Source organism: Bufo bufo, chromosome 10, assembly GCF_905171765.1.
Source record: "Bufo bufo chromosome 10, aBufBuf1.1, whole genome shotgun sequence".
NCBI classification, from domain to species: domain Eukaryota; kingdom Metazoa; phylum Chordata; class Amphibia; order Anura; family Bufonidae; genus Bufo; species Bufo bufo.
The window spans coordinates 30,296,006-30,313,294 of NC_053398.1; the positions used below are offsets into that span (position 1 = coordinate 30,296,006).

Sequence of the window (17,289 nt, forward strand, 5' to 3'; positions counted from 1 at the left end):
AGTGGCAAGAAAACCCCACCATGTCCTACGGCAGATAGCCAAGACAGTCTCCCTGCTGATGACTTGTGTAAGAGCAGTCAGTATTTGTACTGCCCTGAAGTGGAGGTGGAGGAGGAGGCTGAAGACCCCAGGAATAGCAGTGTTTGTGGTGGTAGTAGTGGCATCCATAGTTGCGGTATTAGCGCTGAGGGCAGCAACAGTGGCAGTCGGGAAAGAGCAGGGGAGAGGTGCCAAAAAACCATGAAGTGAAAGTAAGGGTGAGGACTCTGATGATGATTGTGTGCTGGACAGGACCTGGGAGCCGGATCGGGGTGCTGAGGAGGAGACAAAATAAGAGGAGGAGAGTGAGGGCGGCAGCAATAAAGAGCAGAGGCCATGTACCTCACAAAGAACAGCCAGGTCGATGTCTGCTTCGGGATCTGGTGATGCTTCTGACACTGTGGGTGATTAGGCCCAAAATGTGCCAGAGCTGGGCTGCCTCTATCTCTGCTGCACAAGTTACTCTCCTAGGGCTGAGTGCGATACCAAGCACATCCGCTATACATTGTACGGTGATGTGCTTGGTAAGCTGCGAAAAGGCCGTGGCGTTCACAGGAGCGCTGGTGCCTTCTCATACAGCTGATCGGTGGGGCACCCGGGTGTCGAACCCTCACCGATCAGTTACTAATGACCTATCCTGAGGATAGGTCATCAGTATCAAAATCTCGTAAAACCCCTTTAACCACCTCCGGACCGCCTAACGCAGATTCGCGTTCCGGAGGTGGCAGCGCTGCGCACAGTCACGCATATACGCGTCATCTCGCGAGACGCGAGATTTCGCTCCAAGCCGGGCCGGCAAAAGTTAAAGAACAAGTTCGTCACCAGCCTGCCAGCAACGATCATTGGCTGGCAGGCTGGCGATTTTTAAAAAATCCAATCACAAGCCATATAACAGATCATATTAGTAAATATGATCTGTTATATGGCTTCTCTGCTCCTCTGCTGGTCCTTTTCGTCGGTTGGATCCAGCAGAGAAGCAGACATCACTGTGAGTACACCAAACACTTCACTGTAGCCCCTGATCACCCCCCTGCACCCCAATTAACCCTTTGATCACCCCTTTGATCGCCCCTGTCAATCACCAGTGAAAGGAAAAAAAGTGATCAGTGTAAACTGTCACTTTTTTTTTTCACTAGTATTGGCTGTTAGGTTTTAGGGATAGTTTAGGCCCCTTGGTTAGGTAGTTAGCGTCAGTTAGCGCCCACCCCACCGCACCGCAGTCACTTATATTCGCTGAATAGCGTATCGCTAATCAGCATTTGTACTTTTATAGTATCTGTAAGTGATCAAAACTGATCACGGTCAGATCTATAATAGTATTAGTGTCACTTTAGTTCGCCCTCCACCCAAAACGCAGTGTTTGCCCGATCAGGCCTGATCGGTCGCCCACACGTGCGTTCACCCACGCCCGCCCCCACCGCAGTGACAAAAAATATATATTTTTTTGATCACTGCACATTCATTTTACACGCACTGCGGCGATAAAAAAAATCAGTTTTGATATTTTTATCAACCGCAGCGGCCTCCGGTACTTCGCTAGCCTCCCCTTTGTAAGACAGGTTTGCTTTTTTTCTTGGGTAGTCTCAGGGAATACCCCTAAATTTAGTAGTCCAAAATGTCAAACAGGGGTATTCTTCTGAAGAGGCCTACAGGATTCTGACCCAGTCGGATGAGGAGTGGGAACCCTCATCTGATGAATCTAGCGGGTCAGAATATGAACCTGTGGAAAGCAGTGGCTCTCTGACCCAAAGTTCGGACGAGGAGGTGGAGGTCCCTGATAGCACCAGGCGTACCAGGCCCCGTGTCGCTAGACCACAGGTTACGCAGGATCCGCTTCAAGAGCAGCAGAGTGGGGCTGTCGCTGCCGGATCACGTGGTGAGGCATACACCAGCAGCGCAGCCCTCCCTGGACCTAGTACCAGCACTGCCGTACAACATGGTGACGTGGCGAGCACCAGAAGGGCAGTTGAAGCTGGTACAGTGGCACGTGCAATAGTTACCCCGTCGCAGCCACCGCACAGACAGGCCCGTAGACCCCCTAGAGTCCCTGAGGTGCTGGCAAACCCTGATTGGCAGTCACCAACTTCAGCCGCACCTGTAGTTCCCCCTTTCACCGCCCAGTCTGGAGTTCGGGTTGAGACGGCTCAAATCGGTTCGGCCCTGGGATTTTTTGAGCTGTTCTTGACTGCGGAGCTCTTGGACTTAGTCGTGGCAGAGACCAACCAGTATGCCACACAATTTATATCCGCCAACCCGGGAAGCTTTTATGCCCAGCCTTTCCGGTGGAAACCAGTCCAAGTTTCCGAAATTAAATTTTTTTTGGGCCTTCTCCTCAACATGGGCCTGACAAAAAAGCATGAATTGCGGTCATATTGGTCAACGCACCCAATTCATCACATGCCCATGTTCTCTGCTGCTATGTCCAGGGCACGATTTGAGGCCATCCTCCGTTCCTGCATTTTAGCGACAACACCACCTCCCGTCCCAGAGGCCACCCAGCTTTTGACCGGCTCCACAAAATTCGGCCCCTCATAGACCATTTCAACCAGAAATTTGCAGATTTGTATACCCCGAGCAAAACATCTGCGTAGACGAGTCCCTAATACATTTTACCGGGCGCCTTGGCTTCAAACAGTACATCCCAAGCAAGCGTGCCCGGTATGGGGTCAAATTGTATAAGCTCTGTGAAAGGGCCACAGGCTATACCCACAAATTTCGTGTCTATGAGGAAAAGATCAGACCCTGGAGCCGGTCGGTTGCCCTGACTACCTGGGGAGCAGTGGGAAGACAGTCTGGGACTTGGTGTCACCCTTATTCGGCAAGGGGTACCATCTTTATGTGGACAATTTTTACACAAGTGTGGCCCTCTTTAGGCATTTGTTTCTAGAACGGATTTGCGCCTGTGGCACCCCGCGCGAACTAGTCGCGTGGGCTTCCCCCAACGGCTTGTAACCACCGTCTTGCAAGGGGGGAGAGGGCTGCCTTGTGTAACGAAGAACTGCTCGCGGTGAAATGGAGAGACAAGCGTGACGTTTACATGCTCTCCTCCATTCACGCAGACACGACAATCCAAATTGAGCGAGCAACCCGTGTCATTGAAAAGCCCCTCTGTGTCCACGACTATAATGCGCTCATGGAAGGGGTGGACTTCAATGACCAGATGTTGTCTCCGTATTTAGTTTCCCGCAGAACCAGACGCTGGTATAAGAAGGTGTCTGTATATTTAATTCAATTGGCGCTATACAATAGTTTTGTTCTCTACAGTAAGGCTGGGAGAACACGATCTTTCCTCAAATTCCAGGAAGAGATCATCGAGAACCTCCTTTACCCAGGAGGTTCCGTGGCCCCATCCCCCAGTGTAGTTAGCCGTCTACACGAGCGACATTTCCCCAGTGTCGTTCCTGGTACCTCAACCCAACCGTCACCCCGAAAAAGATGTCGTGTCTGTAGCAGGAGTGGAATAAGGCGTGACACCCGCTATTTCTGTCCTGACTGTGCTGACCACCCTGCCCTATGCTATGGAGAGTGTTTCCGGAAGTACCACACACAGGTACACCTAGCATAGGGATTGCATCTCACAGGACAGGCACACAGGGCTATTAGGGCCCTTTTACTCTCAGCTGCTGCAAACCTCTCCTTTCACCTGGGATAAAGTGCATAACGTACTTCGGCCACATCATTGGGCGATTTGCGCTTTGCACATTGTCCCATGGGAAGGAGAGGTTTGTTCTATAAAGGTAAAAAAAACTAAACAAAAAAAAAAATTACCGGTAAGTAAAAAAGTTAAAAAAGTTTAAAAAAGTTAATATGTTCTGTTCTAAAGTTAATAAAGTTATTGCTTTGCGGCCTGGTTTTTTCTTTTTTGTTTTGTTTTTTTTACCTTCCAGGTGGACCAACCGATCGACCAGCTGCAGCACTGATGTGCATTCGGACAGAAGCATTGCGCTGCTGTCAGATTACACGCAAGTCGGTGTATGCGGCGCTGCAAGACGAGATTTCTCCTCTGCAGTAAAAGATATGTTTGCCGAGGCATATGAGCTGAGGAGGTGGCGGTGTTCATATACTTTGGCAAACACTTTGTATATATAAAAAAAAAAATCCCGGCAATGATTTATTCATCCACATCGATTGATGTGATGGAGAAATCTGGTTTGCCAGGGCATACGAGCTGAAGTGGGTATGGATGTTGGGCGGAGCTCCTATGTCCTGGCAGACGCCTTTCCCCTCCTTTTTCTTTTTTTGGCAGAGATTTTTTCATCCACATTGATCGATGCGAATGAAGAAATCTGTGCCGTTCATTTTTTTTCTTTCAGCCCAGAGGCTGAACAGAAAAAAAAAAGCTCATTACCCGTATGCTCAATATAAGGAGAATAGCAGAAACTCCTAATGCTGGGCATACATGTAATGATTGCGGAGACCCTCAAATGCCAGGGCAGTACAAACAACCCACAAATAACACCATTTTGGAAAGAAGACACCCCAAGGTATTCGCTGAGGGGCATATTGAGTCCATGAAAGATTGAAATTTTTGTCCCAAGTTAGCGGAAAGGGAGACTTTGTGAGAACAAAATCAAAAAAATCAATTTCCGCTAACTTGTGCCAAAAATTTTTTTTTTCAATGAACTCGCCATGCCCCTCATTGAATACCTTGGGGTGTCTTCTTTCCAAAATGGGGTCACATGTGGGGTATTTATACTGCCCTGGCATTTTAGGGGCCCCAAAGCGTGAGAAGAAGTCTGGTATCCAAATGTCTAAAAATGCCCTCCTAAAAGGAATTTGGGCCCCTTTGCCCACCTAGGCTGCAAAAAAGTGTCACACATGTGGTATCTCCGTATTCAGCAGAAGTTGGGGAATATGTTTTGGGGTGTCATTTTACATATACACATGCTGGGTGAGATAAATATCTTGGTCAAATGCCAACTTTGTATAAAAAAAATGGGAAAAGTTGTCTTTTGCCAAGATATTGCTCTCACCCAGCATGGGTATATGTAAAATGACACCCCAAAACACATTCCCCACCTTCTCCTGAGTACGGAGATACCAGATGTGTGACACTTTTTGCAGCCTAGGTGGGCAAAGGGGCCCACATTCCAAAGAGCACCTTTCAGATTTCACAGGTCATTTACCTACTTACCAGACATTAGGGCCCCTGGAAAATGCCAGGGCAGTATAACTACCCCACAAGTGACCCCATTTTGGAAAGAAGACACCCCAAGGTATTCCGTGAGGGGCATGGCAAGTTCCTAGAATTTTTTATTTTTTGTCACAAGTTAGTGAAAATGATGATTTTTTTTTTTTTTTTTTTCATACAAAGTCTCATATTCCACTAACTTGTGACAAAAAAAAAAAATTTCCATGAACTCACTATGCCCATCAGCGAATACCTTGGGTCTCTTCTTTCCAAAATGGGGTCACTTGTGGGGTAGTTATACTGCCCTGGCATTCTAGGGGCCCAAATGTGTGGTAAGGAGTTTGAAATCAAATTCTGTAAAAAATGACGAGTGAAATCCGAAAGGTGCTCTTTGGAATATGGGCCCCTTTGCCCACCTAGGCTGCAAAAAAGTGTCACACATCTGGTATCTCCGTACTCAGGAGAAGGTGGGGAATGTGTTTTGGGGTGTCATTTTATATATACCCATGCTGGGTGAGAGAAATATCTTGGCAAAAGACAACTTTTCCCATTTTTTTATACAAAGTTGTCATTTGACCAAGATATTTATCTCACCCAGCATGGGTATATGTAAAAAGACACCCAAAACACATTCCTCAACTTCTCCTGAGTACGGGGATACCAGATGTGTGACACTTTTTTGCAGCCTAGGTGGGCAAAGGGGCCCATATTCCAAAGAGCACCTTTCGGATTTCACAGGTCATTTTTTACTGAATTTGATTTCAAACTCCTTACCACACATTTGGGCCCCTAGAATGCCAGGGCAGTATAACTACCCCACAAGTGACCCCATTTTGGAAAGAAGAGACCCCAAGGTATTCGCTGATGGGCATAGTGAGTTCATAGAACTTTTTTATTTTTTGTCACAAGTTAGTGGAATATGAGACTTTGTAAGAAAAAAAAAAAAAAAAATAAAAATCATCATTTTCCGCTAACTTGTGACAAAAAATAAAAAGTTCTATGAACTCACTATGCCCATCAGCGAATACCTTAGGGTGTGTACTTTCAGAAATGGGTCATTTGTGGGGTGTTTGTACTGTCTGGCCATTGTAGAACCTCAGGAAACATGACAGGTGCTCAGAAAGTCAGAGCTGCTTCAAAAAGCGGAAATTCACATTTTTGTACCATAGTTTGTAAACGCTATAACTTTTACCCAAACCATTTTTTTTTACCCAAACATTTTTTTTTTATCAAAGACATGTAGAACAATAAATTTTGAGCAAAATTTCTATATGGATGTCGTTTTTTTTGCAAAATTTTACAACTGAAAGTGAAAAATGTCATTTTTTTGCAAAAAAAATCGTTAAATTTCGATTAATAACAAAAAAAGTAAAAATGTCAGCAGCAATGAAATACCACCAAATGAAAGCTCTATTAGTGAGAAGAAAAGGAGGTAAAATTCATTTGGGTGGTAAGTTGCATGACTGAGCAATAAACGGTGAAAGTAGTGTAGGTCAGAAGTGTAAAAAGTGGCCTGGTCTTTCAGGGTGTTTAAGCACTGGGGGCTGAGGTGGTTAAGCTTGGCCCTAACTGCAACATTCTAACGTGAATAGCAAGCATTTCACTCCGCCAACTTACTCCCACTTTCTGCAGGTCAGAATCTTAACCAGTTTTAGCAATGTAGCCCATGATGCATAAAAGTATTTGTGTGTATGAGTAATTGTCAGTTTAAAGATATTTCGCAAGGTTGGTTGTATCCTAATAAAAACGGTGCTTCCCCAGCTACTGTGTGAAGTAACTATCTAGAGACTGCATCCACCATCAGAGAGTAAAACCGCTCATTTGCTGCCAAATGGAATCAAACAAGAAATGTATTATGATAGCCTGGAATCCAGAGTGGAAAATTTATTCTGGCGTCAGCTCCTGAACCAGTGGTTATACTATAAATCAGAGATGTGCATCATTAAGCGCATACCGCTATATCGCCTGACAGCTGAGACAGTTACACAATGCAGCTAAATACAGAGCCTCATTGCTTCATTGTCAAATCTTCAACAATAGCTGGATAGTCGCCCCCAAAAATGTTATCTGCCAGTAGTGGCACATCTCCATTTTTTCAAATTTTAATTCTGTTTTTATTTTCTGATTGCAGAGTTATTTATTCTCTTTCCTAAACCGGATTATGGGGCGGCCATCTTGGCTGAGCTGTTTTTAACAGCATTTAGAAAGCATTAAGAAAATTGCTTTACGGCAGCCCCATGGGCCATAGACACAATGAAGGGGACCTCATTGACTTCTATAGGAGAGTTTTCTAGGCATGCTCTGTGACCTGTGCAGAGTTCATTGTATAAGGAAAGAACAGATAAGCTCTGACAATCACCTGTTGTGAATGGTGGGTCCCGTCTTATCTATACACAGATGTGATATCATTACAGGCAGGATTAGAAAGATCAGAAGACAGGAGAGATGGAGAAGGAGGATCACATTACCCCAGGAGATGTTGGTGTATATGTACACCGACAGGCATTTGCCGCCAAAATGCTAAAAAATTATTGGACCATTTAAAAAAAAATCCTACAGTGCAGTTTGTTACCTCTGGCAGTCGTGTATTTACCCATAGACAGTATATGTCACTGTCACTTTAAGATTAAGAAGCTTGGAAGGAATTACGTACAGTCCGAGGAGATCCCAGAGAGTCATAGGTGACTTTTCAGGGCAATTGAAGCACTTTCGATTCAGGCAGAATTTATTCCATCTCGGATCGAAAAGCCTAACCGATTTGTGGGAATCGGTCCCAAAACCCATTTCATGAAATTTGCTCATCACTAATCACCACACTTCTTTATGGATTGTACAGTATACATAGGGATTAGCTTCCTCCGGCACTCCACATGTGGTAAATAGGGTTGAGTGAATTGAAGTATCCAAAGTGGACTTCGATCTGAATTTCAGGGAAAATTTGATTTGCTGTAAAACTGAATTTCCTCCTGCTTTGTGGTAACGAATCATTTTTCCCTGAAGTGGCGTTAAAAAAAAAAACAACTTACTCACCTCATCCATTTGAGCGAGAAGAGGCCACCGCCATTTGACTAAAGATCCCACGCAAAATCTCGTGCACAACCACGTATGATGTCACCACACCGGCAATGATAATGATGTCATCATGCACTGAGCGAGATTTTACACGGGATCTTCAATCAAGATGGCCGTGGTGGCCTCTTTGCTCAAATGGATAAGGTGAGTACTTATAGCGGTAGAGGCACAAGTTTGTCAGGGCTGGCTAAAATGTCCGGCCCTTTAAGTCAAGAAGAAAAGGGAGTGTCCTCGGCTTCAGGGATGCCGCTTCGCAGACTTAGAAGTTGGATTGATGAGACAAATCAATTTGTATAGATCAGTGGTGGCGAACCTATGGCACGGGTGCCAGAGGTGGCACTCAGGGCCCTCTCTGTGGGCACCCACACCCTGGAAAAAGTCTATGATGTACTAAAACTTTTCCTGCCATTCATCAGGGCGCAGCACAGGCAGAGCATTGTGAGTAGGCAGGCTATTATAGCTAAATGATAAAGTACATGGAGGATGTACTATACTGGACTGCAGTATTCAGGGTAAATTGCCGTGTTGGCACATTGCGATAAATAAGTGGGTTTTGGGTTGCAGTTTGGGCACTCTGTCTCTAAAAGATTCACCATCACTGGTATAGATCCATTTGCACATCTCTATTGTGCTGTTGTTTTTTGGGAGAAATGAGCCATGTTTTATGACAACCCCTTTAAACGATCTGTGAATTGTAAATCACCAAGTATTTAAGGGAGTAATGGACTTTGCCAGGGGCATAGCTATAGGGCTATGATGGCTAACCTCCGGCACTCCATCTGTGGTAAAACTACAACTCCCAAGATGAACACTGGCTTGGCTGTTCTCAGAGCTCCATAGAAATGAATGGAGCACGCTGGGAGTTGTAGTTTCAACACAGCTGGAGAGCCGGAGGTTAGCCATCACTGCTATAGGGGGTGCAGAGGTAGCAGTCACTACCTGTGAGAGGTACATACCGTATGGGAATAAAAGGTTAAGGAACAAAAAGAAACCAATGTCGATAAATAGAACTGTAAAGAAAGCAATAAATGACAAAAAGAAAGCATATAAATCACTAAAACAGGAGGGTAGCATGGAAGCACTGTATAACTATAAGGAAAAAAATAGAACATGTAAAAAACAAATAAAAGCGGCCAAACTAGAGACCGAGAGATTAATTGCCAAAGAGAGTAAACTAACCCTAAAATGTTCTTCAATTATATAAATGTTAAAAAGTATAAATCTGAAGGTGTCGGCCCTTTAAAGAGTAATGAGGGGGGAGTCGCAGAGAGCGACGAGGAGAAAGAAAAGCTGTTAAATATTTTTTTCTCCAATGTGTTCACTGAGGAAAATAAACGGTCAGATGACATGCAGAATGTAAAAATAAATTCCCCATTAAAAGTGTCCTGTCTGACCCAGGAAGAAGTACAACAGCGACTTAAAAAGATTAAAATAGACAAATCGCCAGGACCGGATGGCATACACCCCCGTATCCTAAGGGAATTAAGTAATGTCATAGCCAGACCCTTATTTCTGATATTTGCGGACTCTATACTGTCAGGGAATGTCCCACAGGATTGACGCATAGTAAATGTGGTGCCAATATTCAAAAAGGGTCCAAAAACAGAGCCTGGAAACTATAGGCCGGTAAGTTTAACATCTGTTGTGGGTAAACTGTTTGAAGGTTTTCTGAGAGATGCTATATTAGAGCATCTCAACGGAAATAAGCAAATAACGCCATATCAGCATGGCTTCGTGAGGGATCGGTCATGCCAAACGAATTTAATCAGTTTCTATGAGGAGGTAAGTTCTAGACTTGACAGCGGCGAATCAATGGATGTCGTATATCTGGACTTCTCCAAAGCATTTGACACTGTACCACATAAAAGGTTAGTATATAAAATGAGAATGCTCGGACTGGGAGAAAACGTCTGTATGTGGGTAAGTAACTGGCTCAGTGATAGAAAACAGAGGGTGGTTATTAACGGTACACACTCAGATTGGGTCACTGTCACTAGTGGAGTACCTCAGGGGTCAGTATTGGGCCCTATTCTCTTCAATATATTTATTAATGATCTTGTAGAAGGCTTGCATAGTAAACTATAAATTTTCACAGATGACACTAAACTGTGTAAAGTAATTAACACTGAAGAGGACAGTATACTACTACAGAGGGATCTGGATAGATTGGAGGCTTGGGCAGAGAAGTGGCAGATGAGGTTTAACACTGACAAATGTATAGTGATGCACATGGGAAGGAAAAATGCAAGTCACCCGTACATACTAAATGGTAAAACACTCGGTAACACTGACATGGAAAAGGACCTAGGAATTTTAATAAACAGCAAACTAAGCTGCAAAAACCAGTGTCAGGCAGCTGCTGCCAAGGCCAATAAGATAATGGGTTGCATCAGAAGGGGCATAGATGCCAGTGATGAGAACATAGTCCTACCACTTAACAAATTGCTAGTCAGACCACACATGGAGTACTGTGTACAGTTCTGGGCTCCTGTGAACAAGGCAGACATAGCAGAGCTGGAGAGGGTCCAGAGGAGGGCAACTAAAGTAATAACTGGAATGGGGCAACTACAGTACCCTGAAAGATTATTAAAATTAGGGTTATTCACTTTAGAAAAAAGACGACTGAGGGGAGATCTAATTACTATGTATAAGTATATCAGGGGTCAGTACAGAGATCTCTCCCATCATCTATTTATCCCCAGGACTGTGACTGTGACGAGGGAACATCCTCTGCGTCTGGAGGAAAGAAGGTTTGTACACAAACATAGAAGAGGATTCTTTACGGTAAGATCAGTGAGACTATGGAGCTCTCTGCCTGAGGAGGTGGTGATGGTGAGTACAATAAAGGAATTCAAGAGGGGCCTGGATGTATTTCTGGAGTGTAATAATATTACAGGCTATAGCTACTAGAGAGGGGTCGTTGATCCAGGGAGTTATTCTGATTGCCTGATTGGAGTCGGGAAGGAATTTTTTATTCTCCTAAAGTGGGGAAAATTGGCTTCTACCTCACAGGTTTTTTTTGCCTTCCTCTGGATCAACTTGCAGGATGACAGGCCGAACTGGATGGACAAATGTCTTTTTTTGGCCTTATGTACTATGTTACTATGTTACCAGGCCCATTTGCTTGAGCGGCCCAAAGACCCTTGTGGTGCATAAGAAGACACCTGTATTATAGAAATGCCAGTCAAGTTACACCTCTGGCTGGAGGGAAGGGGTTAGGTTGAGAATTTGGCATGGGGGGAGGTGGCGTTTAAATTTTTGCCTCAAAGGCTATGTGCTTCCCTGCCCCTGGTCACAAAGCAAAGTGGGGAAGTGGGGCCCAAGATGGATTCGTGCACCAGGGCCCATAAACCTTTAGCTACGCCCCTGGACTTTGCATATATGCCAGCAAATACTCCTAACATACTGTATGTATAGACTATTAAGTATTGCATGCACCTGGGTAAGGATGCATATAGCTGTCCTGCAACAAAAATGTTCACTGCATATGCTTCTATTCTTCATGCTAAAGTGAATGGGAGCAGCGCCGCAGTAACCAGCCCCATCTACTACACAATGGACAGAGCTGTCTCATTTCGGCTTCTATTTCTGGTGCCAGAGCTACTCCCAAGCAGCTGATCAGTGGGGGTGTGGAGTGACGGACCCCTGCCAATCTGATATTGGTGACCTACAGATAGGTCGTCAATTATTAAATCCTACAAGACCTCTTTAATGAGTGAATACTTTGAAGAAAACGGATGAGTTGAAGATCAGTTCCAAGATAAAAGTCAAGAATGATAAAAGGAAGACACATCAGGGAAGGAAAGGAACGTGAGAATGAAATCCCAGCTATCATTTATTTTACAACTTCTTTAGAATCGACAACTTCTTTAGAAAGACAAACATTTACACGGGTAATTTCACTCAAACGGCCCTTGTAAGAAACTCAACACAAACAGTGACCTGAGGTAGAGACCTTATAAAAACTCCTGTGGTGCAGTAGTAAATGACCCAAGACGTTAGAGGTAGTCACAGCTAGGAAGTGAGTCACCTACTGCCATATCAGTGTGCAAAACATTGCCTGTCTGAAGATTCCTGCTTACATCTAGTCGTTGATGACATCATTATGTTATATTTACTATATGATGGACTGTCCTTGCTCTTATCATCATGAATTACTATATAAAAAAGGACTTGAACAGCAAAAGGTTATAACAGACTGCTATGGAAAAGGAGGTCCAAACAAAACATAAAGAGCAGCTGTCACCTCATCTGAAATATCTGGTCTAGTAACTACTTCCAAATTTGTAATACAAAGTCTGGGGTATCTATTATAACTCTATTTTGTGCCATTTCTTTATTATTGCTATAAGATTTGTTTTTATGAATTACCAGCAGTTTGCAATCAAGGTCCAGATGGGTGTTATCAGTTGGAGGTCTGTATAACGGGCGGTGGTTGTTGAGCCACTGCATCAATTAACCGGTTTGACTTTAGGCTAGACCTAAGGACATTGGCAGCTCACCCTATGGCAGTCAGAGACACTGGTGTGAAGCACCAAAGGAACAGGCAATGCTCATTGTCAGGAAACAGGCAGAGCAGGCAGCTGAGAGTCAATACGGTAAACAGGCCAAAGTCAGGGTAGGCAGCGGAGGGTCAGAGTCAGTCAACAGGCAGAGTTCGGTACACAGACAGACAAACTTGGAAAAGGCCCCTTAAATGTAAACAGGTGTCCAGCCATTGACTGGAAAAGATAATGTTAAGGTGCGCTGACCCTTTAAGAGCCAGGGATCATGCATGTAAACTATGGGAGAGAGGAAAGTACCTGGCAGCCAGGCTGCGACAGCCAACACCATACAGGACTCCAGTGGCCAGACCTGCTACTAGAAAACAGGGAGGATTCAGAGGGGGTGGGCCCCTGGGCAACAGCATGGTGAATGATGTGGCACCCATGTATGGCAGGATGGTGTCGGTCAAGGAGTGTGTTCCTGCACAGTCTGACATTGGAAGCACTGATTGGATAGTATCAGACTTTGCAGTGACACCCCCCCCCCCCCCCCCAACTGGAAACACCTAGCTGGACCTTTATTGCAGACTGCTGGCAATTCTTTCATAAATTTCTAGCAGGAATAATAAATAAATAGCACTACACACATTTGTAGAAAAAAAAAGATGTTGCAACACTGTTACTACATGAGGAATGAAAGTTATTATAAGTGACAAAAAAAGCTTTCAAAACGAAAACCCAAGATGCTAAATCTGTGATTGGTGGACCGCAAAACGGATATTGTGGTGTGCATGTGGCCTTACAGTGCAGATGTTTTCTAAAAGAAGGAATAATCAACTTTAAGGGAATTTTCCACATTGAACATGCAGTCCAATCTAAGGGCACCATATTTTGCAAATTGATATGCTTGTCTGTGGGAAAAAGCTTTGTTCATTTAAACCTCTGGGTTTAGAAATTCTATGGGTGGTCAGGCTATCAATCAGTCGAGTAGCACCACCCACTGGACTCCTAGACCCAAAATGAGCAGAGAACAAAATAAATAAATGACTAGTTGTACTTAATCCTTTCCCATATCTAAAGCCTCCAGAAACGTTCTACTGTATAATGTTTCCGTCATAATGCAAACATATATCTTATTGGTTGTCATGTACCTTGAAGAAAGAGTTCCTCTTGCATTTCTGCTCTTGACTCTTTAGAGAAACATCTCTTTTTCAGCCATTTGGGATCGAATTCACTTTGGTGGTTATCCGGCCATGTGATAGACACCTGTGATGGTGGAAAAAGAAAAGAAAAAACTATGAAGAAACCTACACACATTTTCCAAATTCTCTTCCTTGACAATAGTTAATACCTCATATATCATAAACGCTAGAAAATAATTATCATCATTCACTAAAAATTTCATCCCATGATCTGAAAATGAATGGAGGCTGTACGGAGGCACACAGAGTCCATGTGGCTCCTTACTAGGCACGTCTGATGGCCGCTAAGTAATACTACGTTTCCTCGGCAGCATCTGTTGGAAGTGAAATCTTTGGCTGTCCATAGATTTCTCCAATAAAATCAGATTGATTGAGACCAAGGTCAAACAATGTGGCAGCTCATTTAGAAGTCAAGCCAAATTCCACCACTTTCCAAAGTCCTACCATATAGTGATGACACACTTGGAGAATAACAATAACTGAGGGGCACATTTATTAACACCGGCGTTTTAGACACCTGTCTTAATAGCCCCTATATCTGCCAGTGGTTCTGAAGAAGTTATGAAGAGGCACCGGCGTCTTCATAACTTCAGCGGATCCTCAGTCAGTTCTAAATGTAAGACCGCTTTCGAGCTGTCTTACATTTAGACCTTTTTCTACGCCTGAAACAGTCGTAGAAAATGGTAAATGAGACGGGCCTGCCGACCCGTCCCCTTCTCTGCACACAATTTAAGACCTGGCGTGAGCGGGGAGAAGTCGCAGATTGCAGCGCAACTAACCATTGTGCCGCAATCTGGACCTTAAATACACCTAATACAGGCGTATTTCAGCATAATAAATGACCCCCCCTGTGTTCTTGTTGATATGGAACATATATAGATTTTTTATTTTTTTCTGTCATAAATAAAAGTTGTAAAAGTTTTTGTGCATTTGAAGTTTTCAAAATGACTTCTTTAAGAAAAGAAAAAATAGGATACTACATTCAGTGGTTGAGTTGCTCATCAATCTTTTTACAGGGTTATATTAAAAAAATAATAATAATATATAAAAAATTAGATTGAGAACCAGAACATTAACTTGATACGTTAAGATTTATGAAGAAGAGGACTTTTTTTCTAACTGTTTTGTGAGCACAGAGTCTGGTGAAGGGTTCAAGGCAGCTGTCTAGACCAACCTGATACACACACAAGTGATCAGGCACCTGTTATGAATTAAGAGGGCAGAAGATCACACAATAATAATGGATCCCATCTCAGATTTACAGCACAGTATTCTCGCTTACATTGGGGCAGTATCAGATACTGCTCAAAAGCAAAGGATAAATCATTTAAAGTGGCAGTAAATTAGAATTTAATAAGAAACAAATCAAAAACAGTCTGGAAAGTCCTGAAATAGAGTTATAAAATGTGGGAGAAAAACAAGGATTCATCATCTTTGGTCCTCTGTTTTGGCTGAAGATTGACTGTGCAGTGCCCTCCTAGTTCACTGCTGAAGGGTTAATTTCATGGTTTACTGCTAGAGTTAAAGGGGTATTCTCATCTTAATGATCACTGTTAAATCTGTTAATGATTTGACAGTGATCATTTTTGTAAATACATATTATTACCCAATTCCCCCCCTTTTTTAGAAAATAAGTCCCCTCTTACCTGATGTTGTCTTTGGTCTCCCCTGGTTACAGGCACCTCTCCTGTCGAACCCCGCCGGGCCGCGCTTGCGCAGAAGACTGAAGATTCTCTCCCGGTCGGGCCGGGCAATGTCCTGAAGGCGCACGCCGCGGCGCATGCACCATGATGACTTCTTCCTGGCCAGTATAGTACAGAGCCGCCAACGCGCACGCCGGCTCTGTATTATACAGGCCAGGAATAAGTCACCATGGCGCATGCGCGGCGGCGTGCGCATTCAGGACATTGCGTGGCCCGGCCGGGAGAAAATCTTCAGTCTCCTGCTCAAGCGCGGCCCGGCCGGGAGAAGAATCCAGGAAGTGAACGTCGCGCTCAAGGAAGGTAAGTATGAAAAGGGAAGATGAGAATACCCCTTTAATGTTATAAATCTAACTATACACTTTCATACAAATGGCTAGTGTGACTTTGCTATGCACTATGTATTCCGAAAGGCTGTATATGAGTAGTAAATAGTTAACTGGCAGTCCTTAGTGATAGTTGCCGGGTAGTGGGCTTGTCCCACTTCCTCCTTGGCTAAAAAGAGTTACAGGCAAGTCAACCTAGAGGATGAGCATATTTATGGTGCTGCTGCTTGTGTAATCTAGGCAAGCTGAGATAGGAGAAAATAGTTGATCTCCAGGAAGACACCATCCATGTGAGTAAAAAGCTGCCAGAGAAGCAAAGTATAGAATTTTTGAGGACCATTTTAAAAGGGACAGTGCTTGCACAGAGATAGTAAAGGTAACGCACGCATACGACTGTAGACTTTAATGTATGTTGTTAGTGCAGTACGCCAGTCCTTCGGGGGGAGCGAATGTGAGGTCACGGGGGTAGTTAACCGACCGAGGGTTACTCTTGGTACTCACAATTTGTAGAAGACCCTGGGCAGGCGTACAGCAGTGATGGAGAGGCTGGCACATGGATCCTCTGGGGCACTCTGTATATAGGGACCAAGCCGGGTGGTAGGTGAGGTGCCCTGGGTGTTGGAAGTTTAGTGTGCCGGTGGCAAGATCCCTTATAGTTCGTGACGCCAGTGCCGGTAACGGTGGCACACCGATTTGTTGTAGGAATAATTGAGGTACACACAGTTGTAGTGAACCAGAACTCCTTTTTACTGAACAGTTGAACTATTTACAGGCTTCAGATAAAGTTCCATATGCAGGATAATGGTATCAGGCAGGCTTCACATAAATGGCAGGTAAAATCCTAGCAAGATAACTCAGAGGGAATAAACTCACAGATCAGGCTGTACTTTCTGCAGAATCCTGTCTGACTTTCTCCAAGGCCCGGATGCCTAATAGCTGGCTTTATCCTTGGGAGGGGAACCTTCCTCTGTATTGAATCCACTTGCTGCAAATAACCTTCTGCCTTTCAGCTTTCTACTTTTCTGGTTAAAATTAGCACTGCTCTGTACTTTGTAAGCTGCAGGATAACTTCAGGAGGGAACTTCTTCTCCTGGGGGCAAGCTAGGAGCCTGGGCTATCTAGCTGCATGTTAGAAGCTGCACTTCAGCTAACACCTGGCTAAAGTCAATACTGGCTTCTGACCACACTCTCCTCTTCTCCTGAACTGGACCTGACTATATATACTAGGGGGTTCCCTAGCTCCCTCTACAGCTTAGGAGGAGGAACTACACCCCTAACAGGCCTGGTACACAGGAGATAATATGAAATTATACATTACAATGCAATATAAAATAC

At 44.1% G+C, this 17,289-nt stretch overlaps 1 protein-coding gene across 2 annotated transcripts in view; it reads right to left on the reverse strand.

Moving 5' to 3' along the window:
* The window catches only part of BBOX1 (gamma-butyrobetaine hydroxylase 1), a 116,091-nt gene that overhangs the window by 84,247 nt on the left and 14,555 nt on the right, over positions 1–17,289 (reverse strand). For both annotated transcript variants that reach the window (XM_040410171.1, XM_040410172.1), the window contains exon 3: positions 13,878–13,992. In XM_040410171.1, the coding sequence (XP_040266105.1) occupies positions 13,878–13,992 (115 nt within the window). The remainder of the gene's footprint in view (positions 1–13,877; positions 13,993–17,289) is intronic.